This window comes from Hypanus sabinus, chromosome 13 (assembly GCF_030144855.1).
Source record: "Hypanus sabinus isolate sHypSab1 chromosome 13, sHypSab1.hap1, whole genome shotgun sequence".
NCBI lineage: Eukaryota > Metazoa > Chordata > Chondrichthyes > Myliobatiformes > Dasyatidae > Hypanus > Hypanus sabinus.
Window position 1 is genome coordinate 10,673,682 of NC_082718.1, and position 26,766 is coordinate 10,700,447.

The 26,766-nt window shown below is 42.2% G+C and overlaps 1 protein-coding gene across 6 annotated transcripts in view; it reads left to right on the top strand.

Annotated features, from left to right (window-relative positions):
- The window catches only part of LOC132403627 (uncharacterized), a 483,661-nt gene that overhangs the window by 103,336 nt on the left and 353,559 nt on the right, over positions 1–26,766 (top strand). For 2 of the 6 annotated variants that reach the window (XR_009515310.1, XR_009515311.1), the window contains exon 3: positions 23,409–23,556. The exons of 3 other annotated variants lie outside the window; for them this stretch is intronic. Coding sequence is in view for 1 of the 3 variants with exons in the window: in XM_059987094.1 (XP_059843077.1) it covers positions 23,490–23,556 (67 nt within the window). In the remaining 2 variants the exon portion in view is untranslated. Of the gene's footprint in view, positions 1–21,042; positions 21,232–23,408; positions 23,557–26,766 lie in introns of all 6 variants that reach the window. One more of the 6 variants, XM_059987094.1, reaches the window with a different exon arrangement.

Below are 26,766 nucleotides of genomic sequence, written 5' to 3' on the forward strand. Positions count from 1 at the left end.
ATCACCTCGAATGAATAATCTTCAACAATACGAAAGTTGTTGCTTCTGTGAGAAATCATACCTTTCTGACGAGCTAATCGAATTAAAAGCTCTTTCTCCCGAGGATAATGGAGACGGACAATCACAGCTCGTGGCTTGTCTCTCGCAGCCGAAAATCTCGAAACTCTGTGGGCACCATCAATAGTAGGTTTAACCCGCAAAGCGTCCTCGCCAAAAATTTCCCACAATAAGTTAGAGAAATATTCAGTTAAGTCACCAGACTCAACATTTTCGGGAAATCCGATAATACACAAGTTCTGTCTGCGAGATCGGTGATTTTAAACTTATTCTGCTCCACTATTTTAGCGGTCGACCCTACCTTCTCCTCCAAAGTTTTGATTGTACGTATTTTTTCACAAATTAACTTGTCAAGGGTCGCAAACTTTTCTTCATGCCGTTCAATATCTGCAGCCTGCGATTGAAGCTTGGTATCAAACGATCTCACGACTTCTTCAAGCTCAGACATTTTCGCAGTAAGTTTATTTTCCAAACTTGCAAGTTTAGTGTCCAGAAGACTAGAGATTGCATCGAGAGATATAGGATCTTTAGACGATTTCTTAGGTGCAGACATTTTCATTTTGAAAAACTTAAATCAAGTATTATTTAAAAAAAGAAATAAATCGTAACTATCAACCCATGTAATTAAGTACGAAAAGATTTGATTAAAGGGTGATTATAGCTTAAAAAATGAAGAGCGCCTAAAAGGCAGATGTCTACGTCGCCATCTTGAAACTCCTCCCCCAGTCTGAATCCGAATGAGAAGATGGGCTTTTGTACTAGAGCACAGCAGCCTGGTTGTCTGTGCTGGAACAGAGTCCATTTGCAGTGCACACAGTCCCCTCATAAATCAGCACAGTGTTCTGAGCTGACATGGGCATATGGCAGAGGAGATTCCCTAATACATTGATTCTCTGATCTGAATTTCCAGTCCAATAGGAAATAAAATGGTGAATCGTTGTCCCCTCTTTTCAGCACAATTTTCCTATTGTTTTCCCACACATCATAGGCTGAGTTTCATTTCTTCAGAATTCTGTGTTTAAGGAAATGCTTGTTTCTCCACCTTGCTACGTGGGCAGATGTGTTGCATGATTCCAAGAACATTAAAGTATATAATAACTTCCTTAAAACCTGCTGCTCAGTACTTTTATTGCTTGTATGTAGATGGCAGTGCATGAGTTTCTTAATCTATTTGTCTTTTGCTGCTGTTGAGTTCAGAGCAGCCCAGAAACAGGCCCTGTGGTTGCTCCCTATTGTGCTTGCCTTCTGTAATGCCATTCACCTGCTTGATGCTCTGCAGCCTTCTATACCCTGGTCATTTGATGTCAGATACAGGGTTTTTTTTTAAAATCACGTATACATCGAAACAGACAGTGAAATGTGTAGTTTATGTTATCAACCGATACAGCGAAAGATGTGCAGAGGGCAGCCCGCGTGTTGCCACGTATTCCAGTGGTACCATAGGGTACCCATCAAGTTCAACTGAACAGCAGCAGCAGCTCGAACCACAGAAAAATAGTCCCTTTCTCTCTACCTGCACAAAAAAAGCTGTTTTTCTTTCTTTAAAGTCAATTCAACAGGAAACGGTTCATATTTAAATATTATTGTAATAGAATTACAGTAAAAATTTTGTCTGAAAATCATCGCAAATCAAGTTAGAGAGTCACATATTGCAGATTAATGAGAAATACTGATGATGTCTCTGTACAAAATCTTTCATGGTTCATTGTAAAGAAACCATAAGCTTAAGAGCTGTTCTTTAGAGCCTGTAGCCATTCATCCCATCTAGGTGTTTGAACTGAGATAGAAGCTGTGCTACCACACCCCAGGGAAGGGAGCTGCACCTTCTGTTCTGACTGTGTCAGTGACATTGAGATGTGACATTTTTAATTTTTAAGTTTTAAATGTCTTTAAGGGAGCGGGTCTGTTTATTCCTTCAATGGGGGATGAGCCTGCTACCGAAAAGCAGCTTATATTCAGTCCAGTATACTTGGTACATAGCTGTGTTTATGAACTGCCTTCAGCTGAGCAGTTGTGCAAAAATGAAATTTGAAATGGGGAGAGTGAATGTGTCAGTGTTTGGTGGAGTGCAGTTCTAATCCTGTTTCCTTCCTCGTTTAAATATCCAGCCTTAGAAGGATGAAAGTACTTAAGCACCGAATGATTCATCGATCCATTAAAATGTCACCTCCTCACTTAACTTTGTGTCGGAAATTGACCTAGACAGACTGCCTGGCAGTGCAACAGCGTAGGCCGTAAGAATGCGTGCGTTCTAGACGACCCATCTGAAATTGATTTGTGACAAGTGCAGACGAGGGTGTTGAGCTCCAAGTCCCATGAAATCCATGCTTTTCACATTAAACAGCCCAATTATAATTTTAAGCACTGCAGATTTCCTTCGTATTTCACAGCCAACAATGCTGGATTCTTCCTCCCACTCTTGAGGACATTGTCAGAGGGTTGCTAAATTTAGGACTAAGAAAATAAATTATTTACTGAAAACCTGGTGTAAATTTAGTAATTTCATTAACATAATTGTGTTTAACATTCAACAGGGGAATGCGTTGGCTGCTTTCTTAGACGTTTTTAAAAAAAGCAATTTATTTAGAGATCTTATTTATTTAACAGGCCCTGCGGGCCTGAGGAGCCTGTGCTGCTCAGTTACACCGATGTGACAAATTAGCCTACTAACCTGTACATCTTTGGAATGTGGAAGGAAGCCCACACTATCATGGGGAGAATGTACAAACTCCTTTCCGAGTCACTGGCGCTATAATAGCGCTACACTAGTGTATGACCATAACATATAGGACCAGAATTAGGCCATTTGGCCTATTGAGTCTGCTCTGCCATTTCTTCATGGGTGATCCATTTTTCCCCTCAGCCCCAGTTTCCTCCCTCCCCCTCCCCCATATCCCTTCATGCCCTGACCAATCAAGAATCTATCAACATCTGCTTTAAATATACACAGAGGCTTGGCTTCCCTCTATTCTGAGGCTGTGTCCTCTGGTCCTAGACTCTTCTATCCTCTCCAGATCCACTTCCAACTTTTAAACGTTGAAAGGGCTTTCAACGTTTTATAGGTTTCAATGAGGTCACCCCTCATCTTCTGAATTTTAGTGAATACAGGCCCAGAACCATAAAATGCTCTTCATATAACCATCCATTCAATCCTGGAATCATTTTGTGAACCCCCTTTGAACCCTCTGCAGTGTCAGCACATCCTTTTTGAGATAAGAGGCCTCAAACTGCTCACAATACTCCCAAGTGAGGCCTCACCAGTGCTTTAAGTCTCAACATTACATCATTACATCTGATATTTCTAAAACTATTAAAATATTTTTATTCTGGGAACTGAAATTGTTCCATATAGTCCTGCGGTGGCTTGGTGGTTGGGATTAGGCTGCTTTATAATGTGAAAATTGAATTTTATAAGTATGATTCCACGTTGGATGCTGCTTTGTCTAAGTTTAATAATAGCCAGATTGCTGCCCGGCTTTAAAGTGTAGATGGTGGCGTGCTTTAAGATTGAAAACAGAAAAGGATTTGGTGCTGAAGTAGCACTTTATACCACCTCTCAGATTTGGTCTATTTTAAAGAGTTCGTTGCAGGGAATGTGGACATCACAGGGAGTGCTGGATATTTTCCATCCCCTGATGCTCCATGATTGGTGTGACTTGAGAGCTGCATTTTGCCTTGACTGGGTGAGGACTGAACATCCCTTCTCTCAGACTGTGGGCCAGATGGGATTTTAACGACAATCTCTTGAAGCAGTTGAATATGAATTCCTCAGCTGCTCTGGTTGGATTTAAGCTCTTGTTTCTGGACAGTGTTCCAGGCCTCCAAATGTAAGAGCAGTAACTTAGTGACAGGTCATCCATCCTCAGTGACAATAAAACCTAGCTGATTGATCCCTAATCCTCAGATTATTAGCTGCCTATCTACTGAGAGCCAGGCCCAATCAGCAAAATGGAAATAATGCTCCATTGAACAGGATCCATTACATCTTCAGTTGAAGCATTTGTAATATTGGAGCAGAATTATATCATTTGGCCCATTGAGTTTGCCCATTGAGTTGTGGCTGATTTATTAAACTTCTCGAATCCGGTCTCCTGTCTTCTTCCCATAACCTTTCACATCCTTACTAATCATGAGCCTGTCAACCTCCTCTTTAAATATACCCAGTGACTTGGCCTCCACAGCCTTCTGTGGCAATGAATTCCATAGATTTCTCCATCCTCTGGCTAAAGAAATTCTTCCTCACCTCTGTTCTAAAGGGATGTCTGCCTATTCTGAGGCTGTGCCCCATGGTCCTAGAATCCCTCACTGTAGGAAACATCTTCATATACACGCTATCTGGGCCTTTCAATATTCAGTTTTCAATTAGGTGATGTAAATTTGGAGTTAATATATTTATCTTCCTTATAAAGGGGGACTCTCATGTTGGACAATTCAGGAAGCAAAGACATTGTCCCTTTGTTTTCTCTGGATATGCACATTCCTGAGCTGGGACTCCAGCACTGCACTGAGGACCCCACTGTTAGATGTCATTTGGGCAAGGTCCTACTGAATCATTTAATATGCTGGCGAAAGGTCTTCTGGTTCCTTGATGTCCGGGAAAGCTGTCCTAACATCTTTACCCACATCAGTCAAGATGAGAGATTAGTTGACTGCCACACTGCCTTAGTATAACATTGAATTTGCCACATCAGTAATTGCCGTAATGGTGAGCTAGTGAGTGACAGTAACATATAGTCATTGCTGTGCTATTGTTTAATATAATGAGCATTTGCCAGGTAAATGTAGTTATGGCATTGGGACAGTTTTCAGCCCTTTATTTAGCCCATTGGTGATGGACTAATACTGATCGTGACGAGTTGGTGCATTCAGCCTGCATTAGTTTGTGGGAAGTAATGCGATTTGATGCAGAAGGGCTGTATGAAAGATTTAGGTGACACGTCTGGACCTGTACAAAAGACTGCAAGTGGAATGTGGTGATTTGGCATATTTCTAAATTGGATACTTCCATACAGTGGAAACATTTCAGTGAGATTCATCCATTATAGAAATAAATTGTGTGGATGTTAGTATCAAGATAATAAACATGAGATTCTGCAACACTCACAAAATGCTCGAAGAACTCAGCAGGCCAGGCAGCATCTGTGGAAATGAGTGAATGGATTGTCGCCATTTCAGGCCAACACCCTTCATCAGGACTGAGAGGGAAGAAGTAGACTTGGACAGAAGGAGATTTAGCTGTACACCCTCATGAAGAACTGATTATTTAAAAAGAAGCAATTAAGCAATAGCTTAGGGGAACACTGTATTTCTTCCCCCTGGCTAAATTGCTTGTCCTCCTTAAATGTATAATCCCCTTTCCCACTTACACCAGACTGATTAAGTAGATTGTCTGATTGATTATAAAGGCAAAGCCACAAATCTGCACCCCCTTGGGTTAAAGGGCACTCTCCCCATCAGCCAGTGCTCGGGAGCAATTATCCACTCGGAGGTTTTCACCTCATTCTGATGTTTCTGAGACTGGTGAGCAATAGCAGGAGCAACACATAAAAGATGCTGGAGAAGAGCGTAACAATTAATAAAACAGTTAGTATCTTGGGCTGAGTCCCCTCATCGGGACTGAAAAGGAAGGGGGAAGATACCAGAATAAAAAAGTGTGGGGAGGGGAAGGAGGCTAGCTGGAAGGTGATAGGTGAAGCCAGGAAAGGCCAAGGGCTGGGGGAAGGAGGAATCTGGTAGGATAAGAGAGTGGTCAATAGAGGAGAAAGGGAGGAGGAGGGGACCCAGGGTGAAGTAATAGGCAGGTGAGAAGAGGTAAAAGATGAGAGTGAGGAATGGAAGGGGGGGGTGGAATTAATTTACTGGAAGGAGAAATCAATATTAATGCCATCAGGTTGGAGGCTACCCAGACAGAATATAAGGTGATGCTCTTCCACCCTGAGGATGGCCTCATCTTGGCACAAGAGGAGACCATGGACCAACAAGTTGGAATGGCAATTAGAACTAATGAGATTCTACAGATGCTGGAAATCCAAAGCAACACACAGGATGCCGCAGGACCCGATGAAGGACGTCAGCCTGAAATGTCGACCGTTCGTTCATCCTCATAGCTTCTGCCGGAGCTGCTGAGTTGCGCCACATTTTGTGTTGCTTATATTGGTTTGGTTAAAAGCCATTTTTTGTGTTGAACAAAGCCCAACTTTCATGGGAGCTTGTTTCATCACTTAAGGTAGTTCATGATAAGAGACAATTTCCTTTGCAACTGGATCCTTCACACCCTGTCAACTTCTGCTTCACCTTTGTGTAAATTGATGAGTGCAAACTCCGAGTAGAATTTAAAATGGGGCTCTTCATGCCTGTCTGGGCGGGCACTGCACTGTTCCTCTTAAAGCTCAACCTCAAGTTTTGTAGGTTGCCGCCCTGCAATTTCTGCCCAAACCATTCCTTGGTAAGGCTGATTGGACTTTAAAATGGAGAGGCAGTGTTTATTTTGAGTGTTAACTTGCTAGAACCCGTTTAACGAATTTAATTTGGTTTGTTTAGTGAAATTACCAGTGGCTGAGAGTTGGTGATTGCCCATGTAGATTTATACGCAGCACTTGGTGAAGCATATTTTCTGCATCTACCTGGTACTTTGATCGATCTTATTTTGTACTTTAAAAGTTGACTTTGCACTTTGAACTATTGTGGCTGTGGAATACTTTGAAGTTCTTTAAGCTTGTGCAAGACGTTTATCTAAATACTGATCCATTCCCATGGTTACTCCTAATCCAGCCCATGAGCATGTGCAAAGGTTGGAGGGAAGATCACCGAATATCCCCACAATCACAACCTTTGTTTTATCTTTCTATAACGTTGCCATTGCTGAGTACTCGAACAATGCAGAAGATTCCTCCCCCCCACCCCCTTCCCCTGCTAAAAGTCAAACTGGCAGCTTTGTAGAATATGCTTTTAGAAGATACAGCAGATGCTGACATCCAGAGCAAAACCTGACAGCTGGAAGAACGCTGCTCTGGTGACGTGTGGAGGCAAAGGGAATGGTTGACAGTTACTTTCCCAGATATTGCTGTTTGAGTCACCATTTGCTTTTCTTGGGCAGGTTCAGCCAGAGGGTTGTGAATTTGTGGAATTCATTGCCGCAGACAGCTGTGGAGGCCACGTCATTGGGTATATTTAAAGTGTGGTCTGATTGGTTTTTGATTAGTAAGGGAGTAAAAGGTTACGGGGAGAAGGAGAATGGGGCTGAGAGAAAAATTACATATCATGATCGAATGACAGAGCAGACTCAATGGACCAAATGGCCTAACCCTGCTCCTGTGTCCTATGGTCTCAATGGAATTTTATGTCAGAATGCCCAAATTCTGCACCTCATGGTGTGTTTGTCCTTACAGCAAAGTTTATTGGGTGAGTAATAATCCTTAGATGGTTGTGTTCAACCGAGGATGAGATTTAGGCTGATGGTGCAGCTGAGGGAGTGACTTATAACTGAAGTGCCCGTTTTGGATGCAAATGAAATTTTGATACTATTGGAAGAAGAAATGTGATTATCTCCTGTATTCCAGTCTATAATGGTCAGCTGACGTTGCTGCCAAGAAAGTGATCTGTCAGTGTCGTTCTGCTGTTTGTGAGACCTTACTGCATGCAAAATGGCCACTGTAATTCCTGCAGCAAAGTAGTGCAGTTAGTAAGAATTGCTCTTTTGAAATTCAAAATCAGGTTTATTATGTCTGACATGTTGTGAAATTCGTTGTTTTGTGGCAGCACTACAGTGCAATTCATTTAAAAAAATAGTTAAAATAAGAAATGAGATGCGCAAAACTAGTGAGGGTAGTGTTCATGGATTTATCGTCCATTTAAAATCTGAATGGGTGATGAACCTTGAGCACTATCTCTTGGGTTAATTGGAGGGAAAGTTGCAGCATTTCAAGGCCAATCCTCACTACTGGTGTTTCCTCTGTACACGAAAACTGTGTGGGTGACCCTGTAAATTGCCCCAAGTGTGTACGTGAGCGGTAAGGGGAATTCATTGGAATACAGAGAATAATACACGATAAAGGTAGGTGAAATCCTTTGAACATAAAACAGTACAACACGGGAATGGGCTCTTCGCTCCTAGTTGCTCTGCCAAACTAATTAAAATTGTAATTGAATGTTTAACTAATCCCATCTTCCTGCATAACACACACAACATGCTAGGTCAGGCAACATCTATGGAAATGAATGAACAGCCGACATTTCGGGCTGAGACCCTTCATCAGGACTGGAAAGGAAGAGGGAGGACGCCAGAATGAAAAGGCACAGAAGGAGTTTGACAGGAGAGGAGAGTAACACACAATAACTTAGGAAAATAATGAGAATCAAACTTTAATCGCCAAGTACCTGTGCACATACAAGGAAGTTACTTCTGGCAGATGTTGTCTCTCTGCTCATGACAATAATAATGATAAATATAAATGAAAATATAGATTATACATACAAGTAGTGCAATCCAAGTAATAGTTAGCCGACAGTTAACTGACAGTTAACTGTTCAGCAAAGTGACCAATAAGAATTAAATCCACAAATGAATTACATATAGATAAACAAAGTAAAATGCATAAATTTATTATTGTAGGGTACAGAACAAATGATCTGGTGACACTTCAGATCTGATGTGGCAGGGAGTTCAGAAACCTAATGGCCTGAGGGAAGAAGCTGCTGCCCAACCTGACCCAGCAATCCATGGCAAATAGCTGTTCAAATGAGGACGCGTGTGGAATCCTTTCACTTCAAAATGGAGCCTAATTCCATCTGATGTAAATTGTAATGAGAATTGTGATGTATCCAATTGTCAGTCAAATACATAAATCTCATCAAAAGAAGGGGCAATTATTTCAACCCTAACCCTAACGAAAGGCATGGGCCAGATTAACCTGGCTTCACCATGCTAGCCCATCCGGCATAGCAGTTCATACATCGCCACTCAAAACTCTGCAGCCTAACATCTCCCAGCCAAACATATACATCCACCAGCCCAAAACTCAAACCTAATCCTAAAGTCCAGATGGGGTACACACTCCCACAAACTCTAGGCACTCCCCAGTTAACCCTGGCTTCAGCCCCACAAACCCAAAGCACACCCTGATTGACCCTTGCTAAACACGGAGTCCTATGTCAGGAGGGGCAAAATTCAACAAAGGCAAGTGTTGGACCTGGTTACTGAAGGCGTGGGCCAGTTCAGAGTAGCAGGGTCACGTGAAACTGAATCTCAAGTGATGAGATCAAAAAGCACAAGAGGGCTGATACGCCCACTGCCCGCATAATCTCAACCTAACCTTATAGTGACACGCTCTTCATTCTCCCAGTCCACGAAGTGCCAATAAGAAAGCCCAGATACGCACAAGGCAAGAGAGAACCAGTAAATTAAACCCAAGATGGGACGACAGACAAGTCTTTGTTTTCAAATAATGCTGAGAGAGTAACTCCAGTGTGACACACTTACAAATAAATAAATCTCATTCTGGAGCACCTGAAACATATATAATTCTAAAATGCTAAACTTGATTCTCTTACTGAGGATTTGTGCATCCATGGGTTGGTTGAAGGATCAGAAAGCCTTGTAACTGTGGCTCGTTTGTTAGGAGATGCAGGCTGAACTTGAGGAAAAGGACATCTCGAAGGGGGCAAGACTGACCAGATGCAAGTAAAATTTAGTTTGTGATCCAGCAAGCGTGGCTAAGCGTGTTACCCCACTTGCACGCAGCCAGACTTCAGATTAGTTTTATTTGACACATACACATCAAAATGTCAAAACGTAGAGTGAAGTGCAACATTTGCGTTAGCCGATGTGCTGGGGGCAGCCCTCTCTTAACTTCCAGCACCAACTTTGCTGGCCCACAATTTACTAATCCTAACCTGTACAACTTTGGAATGTGGGAGGAAACGAGAGCCCAGAGAAATCCTATGCGGTCACGGGAAGACTGTACAAACTCTTTATGGACAGCGGGGGGATTTGAACCCCAACCCAATCACTTTTACACTTAACTCTGTAAAGCACCGTGCTAACTGCCATGCCATCCACACAATATTAATTGCAAGCATCTTTTTTGAAAGGTATTGAATTTCATCCGGTGTTTGCAGTTTAGGATTTAGTTAATTCAGGGCTTGCATTACGAGGCTCCTAGATCCTAATTATTCACCATTTAATTATTGAAGGAGAAAGGTTTTTTACAATTAGTTTTGGGGCAAGTTTCTTTAAATGCTACTTCGCTTCCTTGTTCCATATTTGGACAGTGGATGATGCTAATGTTTTTTATTAAATACATAATCTAGAAATTGCTCTTGCTTCTGGCAGTAACACAATGTCAGCAATCATCCTAACGCAGCATGCGAAAGTTAAAGCAAGCATGCAAATCTGTAGCCAGTTTGTCAGGATGGTGTTTGTTTCCCTGTACAACAGGACTTGTGGTTGCTACTTCCATACTGGTGTGCATGGTGGGTGGCTGAAGGCACATTACAGCAGAGTGCCAGCAATGCTCTTTGCTGAAAGGAGGGAGGGGGTTGTCCGTGAAAGACAACAGGAGCATTCAAAGTCAAAATACATTTATCAATGTATGCATACTCTGTCGGCATATACGACCTTGAGATTAGTTTTCTTGCACACAATTACAGGAAAAATGTTTTTCAAGAAGGACATGCATTTTCTAATGAAAACTATACATAAAGAGTGATAAACAAGCAATATGCAAAAGAGGACAAATCATTCAAAAATTAATTCTGAAAATGAGACTGAATTGTGGAATTAGGACAGTGTTGTGGTGAGTGAAATTATCAATGCTGGTTCAGGAGCCTAATAGTTGAGGGTGATAACTGTTCATGAACCTGGTGGTGTGGGTCATCAGGCTCCTATACCTCCTGTCTGATAGCAGCAGTGAGAAAAGAGCATGGTGGTGGGGGGGGGGGGGGTCCTTGATGATGGATGCCACTTTCTTGTGCCAGCGCTCATCTGCTCAGTGGCAGGGAGGCTTTGCATGTGATGGCTTGGGTTTCCTTTCCTTGGCATCAGTGCTCTCATACTAGATCTTGATGCAGCCATTTAGGATGCTCTCCACTGCATCTACAGAGGTTTGTCAAAGTTCAAAGATTCAAATCTACGCAAATGTCTATGAAAGTAGAGGCGCTGTTGTGCCGCCTTTGTGATGGCATTTACATGAAGGTCCCAGGACAGATCCACTGATACGATAATACAAGGAATTTAAAGTTACTGACCTTCTCCACGTCTGATTCCCCTAATGAGGACTTGCTCATATACCTCCTACTTCCTCCTATAGTCAATAATCAGCTCTTTCCTGGGACAATGCTGGTCAAGCTGGTGACCACTGCCCGGAGGTGGTATTTGGGGCAGTACAGTAATGTAGCAGTTCACACAATCACCAGTGATCACCAGTCAGGGTTCGATTCTTGCTGCTGTCCGTCAGCACTTCGTATCTTCTCCCAGTGACCATGTGAGCTTTCTCCAAGTGCTCTAGTTTCCTCCCACATTCTAAAGACATATGGTTAAGGTTAGTGAGTTGTGGGCACGCGACATTGGTGCTGGAAGTGTGCTACACTTAAAGGCTGCCTCCAGCACAATCTCAGACTGGTGGTCATTAACTCAAAATGACCCATTTCACTGTATGTTTTCATGTACTGTATATGTGACAGAGCTAACCTTTAATTTAAAACAAACTTCAGTATGTGCATGGGGCCTTTGGTGAACCTGTAAGCTAAGAGGTGGAGACCCTGGCAGAGTTTCGCCAGGGAATCTTGCCGGTGGGATACTGCCTCAGTCTCCACAAAGCACAGTCTGCTCTTGTGGGCTGGAGGCGGCTGAGCAAGTGGGGGTTTGCAGTGAGATTTGGGAGATGGGACGACTCATCTGCTGGGGGAGTGAGAAGTGGCAGTGAGTACCGTGGAATGCCCTTCAGTTTGGGAAGTTGATAATGAATTGAATCTGACACGTCTGAGCAGATCAGCAAGGTTTAGGAGCACAAGCAAGATTTGTATTTGAGACTGTGGGATATCTTGGGTGTTAGGATAACTTATGTAGTTTGAAAATTAGCCTTCTGTAAAATAGTGTGACTTCAGAGAAACCAGGTTAGTAACTTCTCACTCAAACTATAACAGTAGATGACTATTGAATCCTCCTGTGAATTTCAATAAAGGGAAAGAAGTGTGAGAGAGAAGGGAAAATATGGAGACAATTTCCTGACTGACCGGTACTTGGACACAGAAAAGAATTTCTCATTGGGGTTTGAGCTGCAGAGCTGTTGTTGGTGATGTCTGTCAAGGACCACATTGATTTTTGATGTGCTCAGTGGACAGAGCAGGCTCTCCATGCTCACTTCTGGTCCAATTACTTTATCACACCAAGAAAGCTCGCTAATGCTCTACGTAGGAGACTGATGACATTCAGCATGCTCCTCTCAACCTTTACCAATTTTTATTGATGCACCATAGAAATCATTCTGTCTGGATGCAAAGCAGCTTGGTTTAGCAACTGCTCCTGCAAGAAACTGCAGAGAGTTGTGGACACAGCCCAGTATATCACAGGAGCCAGCCACCCCTCTTGGGACTCTGTTGTTCTTCTGACTCAGTCAAACAGCCAGCATAATCGAAGGCCCCAATCACCCTGGACTTTCCCTCTCCTTTCCTCTCCCACTGGGCAGAAAATACAAAAGCCTGAAAGCACGTCCCACCGGCCTCAAGGACAGCTTCTATGCCACCGTTTTCAGGCATTTGAACAGAACTCTTGTACGGTAAGGTGGACTCTTGGCCTGATAATCTACTTCATTATGACTTTGCACTTTATTGTTTATCTGCACTCCACTGTATCTGGTATTGTTTTACCTTGTTCTACCTTGATGTACTATGTAATGATTTGATCTATATAAACAGTATGCAGGACAAGACTTTCGCTGCATCTTACTATATGTGATCATAATAAACCCAATACCAAAACATCTCTTTGGTGTTTTCTATTCTGCTTTGAATGCTGATCTTCATGGGATACTTGCTTGTCACTTGGGGGTTGCATTCTAACGAACCATGCATTTAAACCCACAGGACCTCTCTTTGATCTGGCAAAGATGTAGCTGTGAGGTTCAAAGTATGGAGAAGCCCCATTTTCATATCTGTCTGCTCATCAACTCTAAAGCAAGAACTTCAAAGAGTGCACAGTTCCTTGCATTGCCTCGGGCTGTCTGACTAAGAGTTTATTACAAGTGCCGCCCAAGGAGAATGGACCAAATCATGGACTTGATAAGGCAGATAAACTGCAGGCTCAGCTTCTGACCATTTTGATGTGCAGAGCGGAAATATAACATAAATATCCTGAGTCTTGGTTACACGAAGACCAATTAATCAGAAATTGCATTTGAATGCAGCAGCAGCTGACACTTTGAGGTCATCTGCAGAAAGGCAAACAGCTCTAGTGTGACATACTAGAGCTTTGAGTTTTCAATGCCTGAGTCCAGCAAGGAGAATACACTGCATGATCTTTTCTGGTGTCGGGGGTGGGGGGAGGGAGGGTGAAGTTAATACAGGATAATGCAACATCCTCACACCTTGAGATGAAAATCTGTACTCACTGGAATTCAGATGAATGGGGGGGGGGGGATGTAGTTGAAATTTATTGAATGTTGAAAGGCCTCAATAGAGTGGATCTGGAGAGGGTGTTTCCTATGGTGGGAGAGTCTAAGACTAGAGGTTGCAGCCTCAGAATCGAGGTACACCCATTTAGAACACAGATGAGGAGGAATTCTTTAGCCAGAGAGTGGTGAAGCTGTGGAATTTGGTGCCACAGGCGGCTGTGGAGGCCAAGTCATTGGGTATATTTCAGACAGTGGGTGATAGATTCTTGATTAGTCAGGGCATGGAGGGATATAGGATGAAGGCAGGAGATTGGGGCCAAGAGGTAAATGGATCAGCTATGAAAAAATGCAGAGCAGACTCTGAGCCAAGTGGCCTAATTCTGTTCCCATATCTTATGGACTTAAGGTGTTAAAACTAATACCTAAGTGGAGTGGATGCATCAGGTGACTGAGAAATGTCCTTGTTTATTCTTCATTTTGTGGTTGTAACTTCAGTGTGCCAGCTGTTCTCTCGGCATGTTTTGCTCTTGAGGTGTGGTCACCGCTGCCAAATCATACACTTGGCCAAACGGGTTGTACATTTTGTTTACAAAGTTGTGTCATGGGAGATCTGAGGAATAAATACCCATTTTTACAGAGCCCGTCTTAAGTTTGTGGCTTGTTTTTCTCCATCAGTCTTCAGGCTTCTGAACCAGTGTGGACATCTTCACTCACCTCAACACTGGACTGGTCACTGAACACAACCTATGGACTCACTTTCAAGGACTCCACAACTCTCATTCTCAGAATATGTTAGTTTAAATGTTTCGTTTTGTGTTTTCATAGTTTGTCTTTTGCACATTGTCAGCTTTTATGTGTAGTGTTACATTGATTCTGTTGTACTTTGTTCTACCGTAAAAAATGAATCTCAGGGTTGTATATGGTGACATATATAAACTTTGATAATAAATTTACTTTGAGCTTTTTTTTTCCTGTAGCCTTTGTTGCAGAGATGATCATGTATTTTTACTTGAAGTTATTTTAATGGAACGTAGGCTGCAGAAAGAGGCCAGTGTTTACACCACCCTAAAGCCACAACCTCGACCTCTTTAATCCAACCCCATACACGTACTTGCAAGCTTAAATCTCATTCACTTAAATGGAGATACCCTGTTCCTCTTGATTGCCTTTGGTGCCTACACCTGAGTCCTGCCACAAGTTTGTTCTAAACACTTGTAATTGTGGTGAACTGCATATACCTGTCTGGATACGCCCCCTGCTGACTGCTCCTGTGGCTCCTCCCACAGACCCCTGTATAAAGGCAATTGAGGCCTGAGCTCGGCCTCATTCTCCAGGATGTAGTATGGTGGTCAACTACTACTTGTTCTTTCTTCCAGTCAATAAAAGCCGATATCTTGACTTCACGTCTCAGAGAGAGTTATTGATGGTGCATCAGTAATAAAATCGGAATTCTGGACGTGTACAGTAGGGCAGCCTCCATCTGTGACTGAAAAAAAAACCCCGCCATTCCAGTGCAAAGATATGCTAAATGCAAATATTTACATTTGGCATATTAAATAATTTCAGCGATGCTGCTTTGCTTTGACTAGAATTTGAATTCAACCATTTCCTGAAACCACATACGCAATGCTGACCAAATTGCTTAGAAATTGAATGCATTAAAAAATAAAACAACCATTCCCAGCTTGCTGTGCACCACTTGTGAGCAGACTGATTCTGATTGTGGCCTCATTTTTATTTCTGCGGTGATGCTTTCTTCGTCCTTCATCCCTCCTTCACTTCTCAGCTCTGTTTCTGAGGGGCCAATTCTAGACCAGCTAATTACCCAGTGCAACACACACAAGATGCTGGAGGAACTCAGCAGGCCAGGCAGCATCTCTGGAGAGGTGTGGGCAGTTGACATTTCTGGCCAAGACCCTTCAGCAGAACTGGAAAAAGGAGAAGTAGGTCGGGGGAAGGGAGGAAGAAGTACAAGGTGGTAGGTGGTAGTTGACTCTGTGGGGAGGGGTGAAGTAAAGAGCTGGGAAGTTGAATGACGAAAGAGATAAAGGGCTGGAGAGGGGGAAATCTTTACTCCAATGACTGTTGATTAATACTGGGCAACAGTTACAACACTGGAGTTGTGATGTTATTCGGCCTTCAGCTGGCTGCTATCACAACTTCTCCACCGCTGTCTGTCCCTGTGTGAGGACTATTGCCCTGGAATCTGCTGGTCTGCAGGTTTACATTTGAGCTGGTAGAAAACTCAGTTTTGAAGTTCAAGCTTCCTGCTCTGAAATGTAAACAAGTTCTTCCAGGATGAAGAGTGTAATAGTTGAAGGACTTAGCTTGTGGTTTGCAACAGCAGTCATGAATTTTTCTAGAGGGAGGATGTCACTTGATCTGTGTTCTGTTTTTGTTAAAAGCAAAGTAGCCATTGAGTGTACGTTCGTGGTTTTCTGTTGCTGAGGCCCATCCACTTCAAGGTTTGATGTGTTGTGTGTTCATAAATGCAAATCTGCACACCACTGTCGTAACACGTTATTTGAGTTATTGCCTTCTTGTCGGTTTGAACCAGTCTGGCCATTCTCTGCCCTCTCCTCTGAGTTCTCTAACAAGGCATTTTCGCTCACAGAACTGCTGCTCACTGTTTTTTTTGGGGGTTTTTTGCACCATTCTCTGTAAACTCTAGAGACTAGAGTTTAGAGACTGTAAACTCTAGTGTGTGAAAATTCCAGGAGATCAACAGTTTCTGAGATACACAAACCACCCCATCTGGCACCAACAGTCATTCCACAGTCAAAGTCACTTAGGTCACATTTCTTCGCCATTCTGATGTTTGGCCTGAACAACTGAACCTCGACCATGTCTGCATGCTTTTATGCTTTGAGTTGCAGCCACAATGACTGGCTGTTTAAATATTTGCATTAACGAGCTGGTGTACTTAATAAAGTGGCAACTGAGTGTATTTCTTGATAAAGGATAAAATATTCCTTGTAAATATTTAACTGTGGGGAAAGTAGGAGGTATTAAGTTTGAAATTTACCTTTCTCTTTCAGAATGCAGATTGATGTTTGCATATGTTTAATGTTGGAAAGTTCCAACAATTTAATTACACAACACAGTCTCCAGGGAGGAAGAGTTTCCAAAAGCTTTAAGTTGGGCCTTCATTAGTGAACTTGCTGCTATCATCCACAGTGTAGCTCTGTTTCGTTGCTTACTGGCCTCTCAGTGGCCAACTATGTTCATTTCATTCAATTTCTTGTGTCACATTTACCAATGAAATTGGCTGTCAGTGAAGAGAGGCCAACTTTTGATATTTTTGGGAAGTAAAATCCAGCTTTGGAATGGAGAATTGCAAACAGGTAGATGAGCTGGGGCCATGGATATCTACATGGGCCTGTGATCTTACAGACATGACGTGGCAATGGAGTGAAAGGACTGGCATTTGAATGCTCTGAGAGACTGGTGGTGTAAGTGGGATAGAGGTGGAGGCGAAGACAAGGTATTTTGGACTTGGAGATCAGCTGGATAAGTAGTGTTGGAGTAACAGCCTTGCACCTGAAGTTAGCAAGATCCGGGAATTAATTGTGGGCTTCAGGAAGTGGAAGTCAGGAAACGCACATCAATCCTCTGAGGGGTCAGTAGTAGAAAGGGAAGCAGCTTCAAATATCTGGATATCACTGTCTCAGAGGATCTATGCTGGACCCAACACACAAATGCAATCATGAAGAAGCCCTAATAGTGACTCTTCTTCATTCAGAGTTTGTGGAGATCTGGTACGTCACCAATGCAGTGGCATCCTTCTGCAAATGTATGATGGAGAGCCTTCTGGCTGGGTGCATCACAACCTGGTGTAGGGTCTCCAAAGGACAGGATGACAACAGGCTGCAGAGCATTGCAGATTCAGCCATCTCCATCACAGGCACAGCTCATTGCCGCCATCAAGTTCATCATGAAGAGGTGAAGTTTCAAGAATGTGGCATCCATCCTTAAGGACCCTCACTATCCTGGCAATGCTCTCGTTAGAGAGGAGGTGCAGGAGCCTAAAGATCTCAACTCAATGTTTTAGGAACAGCTTCTTCTCCACCATCAATTTTTTTGAATGGTCCATGAATACTATCTTGATATTTGACTTTTGGACTAATTTATTTTTTGGTCATCTCATGTATTTTGTCTTGCTCTGCGGTACTAATGCAAAATAAGTTTCATGACGTTTGTCATTAAGAATAAATTTGATTCAGAACATGCTTATCAGGAGATGAGAACTGACTGTGCTTCATGCTGTGAAGAGAATCAGAAGCTCAGAGAATCTGTGGAAGGCTCAGTGCAACGTGAACCTTCATTAGAGGGCAAAAGAAGATGGTGCCTGAATAAAAAAGGCATAATTGTGATGGCAATCAGCCAGATTGCTCTAAAATGACCATTATATGGTATGCAAACAACAGACTATTTTTGTATTTGTAAGTGCACCCCTCCAATAACAGTGCTCTCAAGGCAATGCACACAAAATGCTGGAGGACCTCAGCAGGTCAGGCAGCTTCTATGGAAAGGAATAAATAGTTGACATTTTGAGCTGATACATCGACTGCTTATTCCTTTCCATAGATGCTGCCGGACCTCCTAAGTTCCTCCAGTTTTTTTGTGTGTGTTGCCTGGGATTTCCAGCATCTTTCTTGTGTTTGTGACTGTACTCTTTTTTTTTTTGGTAAAGCGGTTGAGTTGGCTGAAAAAAATAGTCAAGGGCCTTGAAATAACCTAAAACATGTAAAACTTCAAGTAGCTACTTTAAAGCATTTGATTGAAGATAGGCCCATGGTAGCATGGTGGAGAATGGTTTTCATACAGTACAATTTGAGTTGCATGGAACTTTATGGGTGTCATGGTAGCTTTGCAGTCAGTGTAATGTGATTACAGTGTCAGCAACCATGGTTCAGTTCTGCTGATATCTGTAAGGGGATTATGCATTCTCCCCGTGACAACATGGCTTTCCTCTGAGTGTGCTGGTTTCCTTCTGCATTCCAATGATGTACAGGTTAGTTGTTTAATTGGTCACATGGCTGTAATTGGACAGGAAGGGCCTGTTACTGTACTGTGTCTCTAAATAAATGTGGTGGGTCCCATGGTAATGAAGTTTTACTTGGAATGGACTTGAATCAGTTGAGACTCCTCTCTTTGTATTTATAAACACCACACAATGTATTGCAGTATGCGTTCAGGCTTATATAACACTTACTGTGTGTTTGTTATTCTTTACTAGCTAGATGGCTTGGAAATGTGCTGTCCGGTTGTGATCCAAGTTGCTTTTCTGTAAAATAAGATGATGGCTTGACCTCTTAAAAACTGTCTCTGTTTATTTCCATACCAATGTCTTGACTGAACAAAGAAGGATTGATTAGTGATTTCACATGGTGTCCTTGGGAGGAAATACTGAATTCGAATTTTAGATGAAAAAATACATTCAGTCATCGACAAATTCCAAAGGAATTTTAAGCCAAATCCACCCCCTAGAACACTAAACTTATATGGCAGGGAGAGAGGCCATTCTTGGTTGCCATTTGCTTTACCAACGCAGTCCAAAACTGATCCTTTCAGTTGATACACCTTCCTCTGCCATTTTCTCTCCAGTAGTTTTCTTATCAGTTGTAGTAGCAAAGAGTTCCATGTGTCATCAAGTCAAAGTAGCTTGATGCAAATCCTTTCAACTGTTGACTTCCAGCTGAGGACCTCACATTCACCTGCAGTAACCTCAAACTTGATCTTTCCTCTTTTTTATTAAAAAGACGTTAAGTAGCCACTTCAAAGTATTTATTCCCTCCCCACGGTTATAGTTCTATGAATTTACATTGCTTATAATCTGTGACTTCAGTTTTAATTGTAGTTGTAGTCACAGAGTGTTGAAATAACGTGCCCAGCAGCAAACACTGATCCACTCTAATCTCATCTATCCTGTCGTTTGCCTACAAACTGGGCAACTTGTACTCACAGAGGGCATGACTAACACGAAGAGGACTCTGAGGCAGAAGCTGTACTACCTATGCTTCTGTACTGTCCTATTTAACAATGTCCTCAATAATGCATGCAATATCCAGCATAGTCTTCCATGCCTTGGAGATGTAAGTGTTCATTCAAATGTTGTGAGGGTACTTGCCTCCAGCATCTACTTGGACATTGCACTTTAGATTCCTACTGCCCTTGGTAAATATAAAAATTACTTGGCATGGATCACTGCCATAAGAAAGCAGAATCCATCATCAAGGATCCCCACTATTCAGGCCATGCCCTCTTCTTGTTACAGGTTTTCCCCGCTATTGGAAGGTAGAGCATTCCTATGAAATGGTTCATATGCCGGAATGTCATAAAGAAACAATTACCATTTATTTATATGGGAAAAATTTGTGAGCGTTCACAGACCCAAAAAATAACCTACCAAATCATGCCAAATAACACATAGAACCTAAAATAACAGTAACATATAGTAAAAGCAGGAATGATCTGATAAATACACAGTCTATATAATGTAGGAATACTTTTCTACAATTATTGCAGCACTGTCCACCATAGCGAAAATTTCACGCAAGCGCTCTCAGCAGCAGTCGCGGCAGAAACACACGGCACAGGGATTCCCGGCAGAAACACACGGTGCAAGTGCTCCTGGCAGAAGCACCTTTTCCAGTAATCCTTAAGCTATGAAGCTACCAAATAACACATAAAAATACACAGCCTATATAAAGTAGAAATAATATACACCCAGTGTAACTTCACTTACTGGAATCGTGAAGACAGTGAGGACACTGATGATGGTGTGTTAGGCTGAGTTGTCAGAGGTTGGGGTGGTGGGAGGTAGAGGAGATGGGTGTCATCTCATCGTCGTCTGTTTCCATCATGGCAGGCAGGTCACCTTCTATGTCTGCCCACCTCAGTGTCAAAGGTTGAGTTTCGTCGTCTGCTGTGGCTGATGTGGAAGGCTTGAAAAATGGCAGTATGCTTGACTGCTTAGCTTATCATACAGTTCTTTGTAAGCACTCAAACCATCCTGCAAACCTGCCCTATACCTATGTACCCTTTCAAAATTAAAGTCATACTTTTCTGCAATCATTGCAGCGTTGCCAATTGCAGCGGAAAACTCACGCATTTGCTTCACGTTCATTTCCTGGACGATATCACTTTCGGGACATTCACTACTGCGTTCGGCTTCAATTGTTATCCTTTCCTCTTCATCAACTCTTCATCTGTCAGTTCTTGGTCATGGGATGCTAAAACCTCTTCAACATCATCTTCGTCAACTTCCACAAATCCTTAGCCAAACTCACTATATCCTTACTTTGTTCACCACGATTGAAACGCTTTATTATGTCTAGTTTTACGCTAAGTGTTATACTCTTACGCGCTGTTTTAGGTTTTTCAGATACCTTAGAACTCATCTTGCTAATGGATGCACAAAATAAATCGACATAGAGCACAGATGCTCACAGGCATGTGTTTAAGCAATGCCGTCTAGAATGCAGTTCCGGGGGAGGAGCTAGTCTGCTCGGCGCACGCTGCCTTTTTTCGTAACAATGAAAACACCTTCTGTTAGCGAAAACAGGTAACTAATGTATGTCTTTCGTAACAGTGAGTTGACGTAAAGCGAATGTTCGAAAAACGGGGGACACTTGTACTACCATCAGGGAGGAGGTACAGATCCCATGCAACCAGGTTCAGAAACACGTATTACACTTTAACCATCAGGCTCCTGAACTGGCTTAGATAACTTCACTCACCATGTCTCTGAACTGATTCTACACCCTACAGATTCTACCCTACACAACCCTACCCTACCCTACACCTTCAAGGACTCTTTACAAGCCACTTTCTCAGTATTATTTTTGCACAATTTGTCTTCCTTTGCACAATGGTTGTTCATCAATCTTTATGTATAGTTTTCGTAATCTCTATTGTTTTATTTTCCTGTAAGTGTTTGTCAAGAATTGAATCTCAAGGCAGTATATGGTAACATATACATACTTCAATAATTTTACTTTGATCTTCAACTTCTTGCGCCTTGCCCTCAATCTATGACCTTTATCATTTGTTGCCTAGAAAGTTCATCTCTAGTCTTTGGTAGAATTGAACATGCTGCGTCTCCTGCTGCACTTCATATGATTCACTTGGAATAAATATCTAGGCTCCCATTCATCAGCACTCATTCAGAATATTTCAGCTTGTTCTGTCAAGTTGCCTTTCTTTCTAAAGTAGCTTACAGGTTGCCAGCATCCCAACCAATTGTATCACCAGCATGTTGCAAAATAGTGCAGTTATTGGACTGGGCATTGACAAGTTGTGTACACCTCTTTTTGACTGTGTTCCAATGAGTGTGGTAACCATTAACCATACCTCCTTGTTTTCCATGACCCAACTTTCCGTCCTTGGCACTGCACATTCCATTGAAGCTTTAGGAAACCAACAAAACACAATGGCTAATAGACTCCCATTATCCAAAACGATAATTGCACAAATTCTGATAATATTTGGCCTAAGTATTTTCAAGTTGTCCTGATGAAGGATCTGGGCCCAAATCATTGACTGTTTATTCCATTTCATAGATGCTGCCTGACTTGCTGAATGTCTCCAGCATTTTCTATTAATGTTGTATTCTTCATTGTTTCTTCTTGGTTTGACACAACGATTCCTCTGTCCACACCTCCATAATTAATAGATTTAAAAAGTAGAAACAAATAGCAAAATGTATAACTATCAGTAATCCCAGCTGAAGGGGAAGTGTGGCAAAGACTGATCTTTGGTTTGACGTAGTTACTATCAAAAGCAATGTCTTTACCTCTTGACTGAAGTGGTAGATAGGTCTGCTCCATTGCAATGTAATTTGCCCAACTGTTGGGGTTTCAGGAGATCCCAAGAGGGTAAGGGGCAATCTATCACTAACTTGCTAGATTTTGATACAGGAAGAGATTTTAATTTCATTGCAGGTATTAAGGTGTATGGGGAAAAGGTTCGTGACTGCCAATGCCAAATGTATAGGTTGCTTCTCATTTTCTGGGATTCAGTTTTGGAAATAATTATATTGAAATACTGCTTCTATTTCCCACCCCCAAGTCTTTTGCTTCAATAAGAAAGGAGCTTGAGCCCTATTTATTTTAAGGCCCTGTCAGTAATGTAGATTTTCATTGCCTCGTGTAAGATTTAATGAAATGTTAACAATGTTGAAAATACAGGTGGCAGTGCAGTGATTAAAATCTTGCACAGCACATACAAAGTGCTGAAGAAACTCAGCAGGTCAAAGGAGAGGAATAAACAGTTAACATTTTGGGCTGAGACCTTTTTCAGGACTGATGAAAGGGACAAAAGGGGCTTTTGTTTTTCTTTGTACTAATGGCTTCTTTGCATCTTACCCCCCCTTCGGAATTTAGGTCTAGTGTGTTGTCTGGTACCCTATGTCCCTGTGATGCTGTAAGTTTTATCTTGTTGCATTTGTACACATGACAATAAATTTCAACAGGTATGTTTCTGTGGATAACTTGCCTCATTTCTTCCAGCTAATCTTTGTACAATTGGTAGACACCAGTGTGGAACAGATCCCAGATGATCTGCAGCCCAGGGATTGAAACAACTGACCCCTCTTCCATTAGATAGCTTTTAGCTAAGGCTCTTCTCACTTTTTGGGCAGAGGAGAAATGGGATGTGGTAAATGAGACTGCCAGCCTTGCTCTTGTTTTAAAAAAAAATTAATTGATTTAATAGTCTGACCCACTTTCCTTCACTCAACAGAACTTGCTGTCATGACGTGTTAAATTCCAAAATGAGATTAGATGAAGGACTGGTCTTAGAGGCTCAAGTGGACTGTGGAACATGCAGCAGAATTGGAGCTCACTGCTTGCAGATTGGATGGAAGAAAAAGCTCTTGCTATTTTGCCAAGTAAGTGAGCTTTGGCATTGTCTTGGTCTTGGTCTGTTGTATCCAGGTAACGTTATCATATATGGGAAGTATGTTGCTATAGCACTTGGGGCTAGTGATAGCTGGTCATGTGACCAAGTGTGTCAATGTATCCAAGAATAAGTTCCCACCTCATCTAAAGGAATGTTGTCATTGGAGTAACACACACACACACACACACTATTTGAAGAAATCAGCAAGTCAGGTAACAGCTAGGGAGAGGAATAAACAGTCAACAGTTTGGGCTGAGATCCTTTATCAGGACTAATTTTATTTGTGAAATGTCCTATTGAAGGGTCTTGGCTCAAGACAATGACTCTTCACTCCTCTCCCTAGATGCTGCCTGACCTGCTGAGTCCCACCAGTATTTTGTGTGTGTAGCTCTGGATTTCCAGCATTTGCAAAATCTCTTGTATTTATGTAGACGTTGGAGACTTGTTTCCTTTCCAGGAGTACTGGTGGCTAGTTTCATCAGCCGTTGTTACTTGAGGAGCAAATTACTTTAGAACATCTGTCATATATTGTGGATGTGATAATGTGAAGTATTGTGTGCATTCAAATGTGGATGTTTCCTGGATATGATTCCTGAGATAGGTTTTTTAAAATTTGTTAGTCATGTTGCTTTGTTCTCCTTCCCTGAAGGTGCATGACTTATCAGATATATGTGGATAGGTTTTATTTGTTGTGGAGAGAATTGCATAATCTACTCAGGTTCACAGCTATTTTAAATAGACAGGAATTAATGGAGGACTGCTGAGTTGCAGTTTGATGTCTTTTGTTCTTTGAGGCCCTCATTGTGTATGACAAACCTAAGAAATCGAAGTAGGAATAGGATGCGTGGCTCTTTGAGCCTCGACACCATTTTGTAAGGTTAATTAAAAAAATTAGTTTTACTTGTCACATGTACATCAAACTATACAGTGAAATATGACATATTGCATTAACAACCAACACAATATGAAGATCGTACCGGGGAAGCCCACGCGTATCACCATGCTTCCGGCATGCCCACAGCTCACGGACTCTAACCCATACATTTGTATTTTGGAATGAGGGAGGAAACTGGAGTGGTCATGAGAATGTACACACACACTACAGGCAGTGGTGGAATCTAACCCTGATCATTTAACACTGGCACAGTATAGCAGTTCAGAATCAGAATCAGGTTTATTATCATCGGCATGTGTCATGAAATTTGTTAACTTGGCAGCAGCAGTTCAATGCAATACATAATCTAGAAGAAAAAAACAAATAAGTAAATCAATTACAGTATGTATATAGAATAGATTAAAAATTGTGCAAACCAGAAATAATATATTTAAAAGTGAGGTAGTTTTCATAGGTTCAATATCCATTTGGGAATCAGATGGCAGAGGGGAAGAAGCTGTTGCTGAATCGTTGAGTGTGTGCTTTCAGGCTTCTGCATCTCCTACCTGATGGTAACAGTGAGAAAAGGGCATGCCCTGGGTGCTGGGGTCCTTAATAATGGATGCTGTCTTTTTGAGATACCACTCGTTGAAAGTGTCTTGGGTACTTTGTAAGGCTAGTACCCAAGATAGATCCGACTAAATTTACAACCCTCTGCAGTTTCTTTCGGTCCTGTGCAGTAGCTCTCCATCCCCCACCCCCATACTGGACAGTGAGGCAGCCTATCACAATGCTCTTCGCAGTACATCTATAGAAGTTCTTGAGTGTATTTGTTGAGATGCCAAATCTCTTCAAATTCCTAATAAAGTATAGCTGCTGTCTTGCCTTCTTTATAACTACATCAATATGTTGGGACCAGGTTAGATCCTTAGAGATCTTGACACCCAGGAACTTGAAGCTGCTCACTCTCTCCACTTCTGATCCCCCTATGAGGATTGGGATGTGTTCCTTCGTCTTACCCTTCCTGAAGTCCACAATCACCTCTTTCATCTTACTGACATTGAGTGTTGCTGCGGCACCCCACCATTAGCTGGTATATCTTGAACTGCCTGCTACATGATATGTACATGAACTATGATTGCTATACTGTGATTTCTGATATGCTATTAGCCCCACTCTCTAATATGCTGCACCAGCCTTGTAACCCATAGTTCAAAAACTTACGTATGCATGACTATTCCTCCACAGCTCTGTGGAGTGGAGAACTCCAAAGACTGATTGTAGGAGAAGAAACATTCCTCTCCTCATTTTGAGTTGGTGTCAAGCAAAATGGAAATGGGTCTTTAAGCACATCTTGATCATGCTGATCATTGAGTAGCTATCTTTACTGATGGAGAGGCATGACTGCAGATGCACGAGTCTCTAACTTAACCTTTGGCCAGTCCAAGTGAAGAGACCAAGTAACACAGTAATACATTATATTTCCTTCCATTCATGTGGAGTTCCTCCATCATCTTGTTCTGTTTCTCTGTGCTAACGACATTTTACTAGCAATAGGATGGTGAATTCATGTGGCGGATAACTGAAGGTTCGAAGTCACTCCTGTAGACTGGGTGGTCCACAAAGCAGTTACTTCATCTGGGTTTGTTTCTCTAGCAGAGAGGAGACCAACCCATCCCACCCTGACCCTTTCTCTTGGATCCTCCTTCACTGTTGCTCCACTTGAGGAACCACACATGATTTTGAGTCCAGATTCAGGATCTTGACCTTAAGTGACAACCTGCCCTGTTCTCTGACCAGCTGAATTCCTCCACAAGTATGTATTTTTGCAATCACATCTACTATCTGGCTGTATTGCAGCCTATGGGACCTGCATTGTATTCTCCAACTCACTTTCTTTTGTATGAGCCTTTTTTTTTGCCTGCCAACATTTAACACGGTTTCCTTCTTCTTGCTTGTTGTTTTTCTTACATAGTCTGGCTTGCCAGGCATGTTCCACAGCCTTACCATTAACAACACTGAGACATACAAGGGAGGTTGATCTGGATCTTAAATGGCATGTTAAATCATCCTAGCTTAGCCAATTAGAAATATTTCCTTTTCAATTCAGTTATCCTCCCCTTCCCTGCCCACCTGCTCAGCTACCTGATCTCATTACTTGTATTGAGATACAGTGCAGAGTAGGCACTTCAGCCCTTTGAGCTTCACTGCCCCACAACCCCCCAAGTTAATCCTAGCCTTATCTTTGGACAACTTACAATGGTAGGACTTTGGACCGTGGGAGGAAACCAGAGCACCCGGAGGAAACCCACGCAGTCTTGGGGA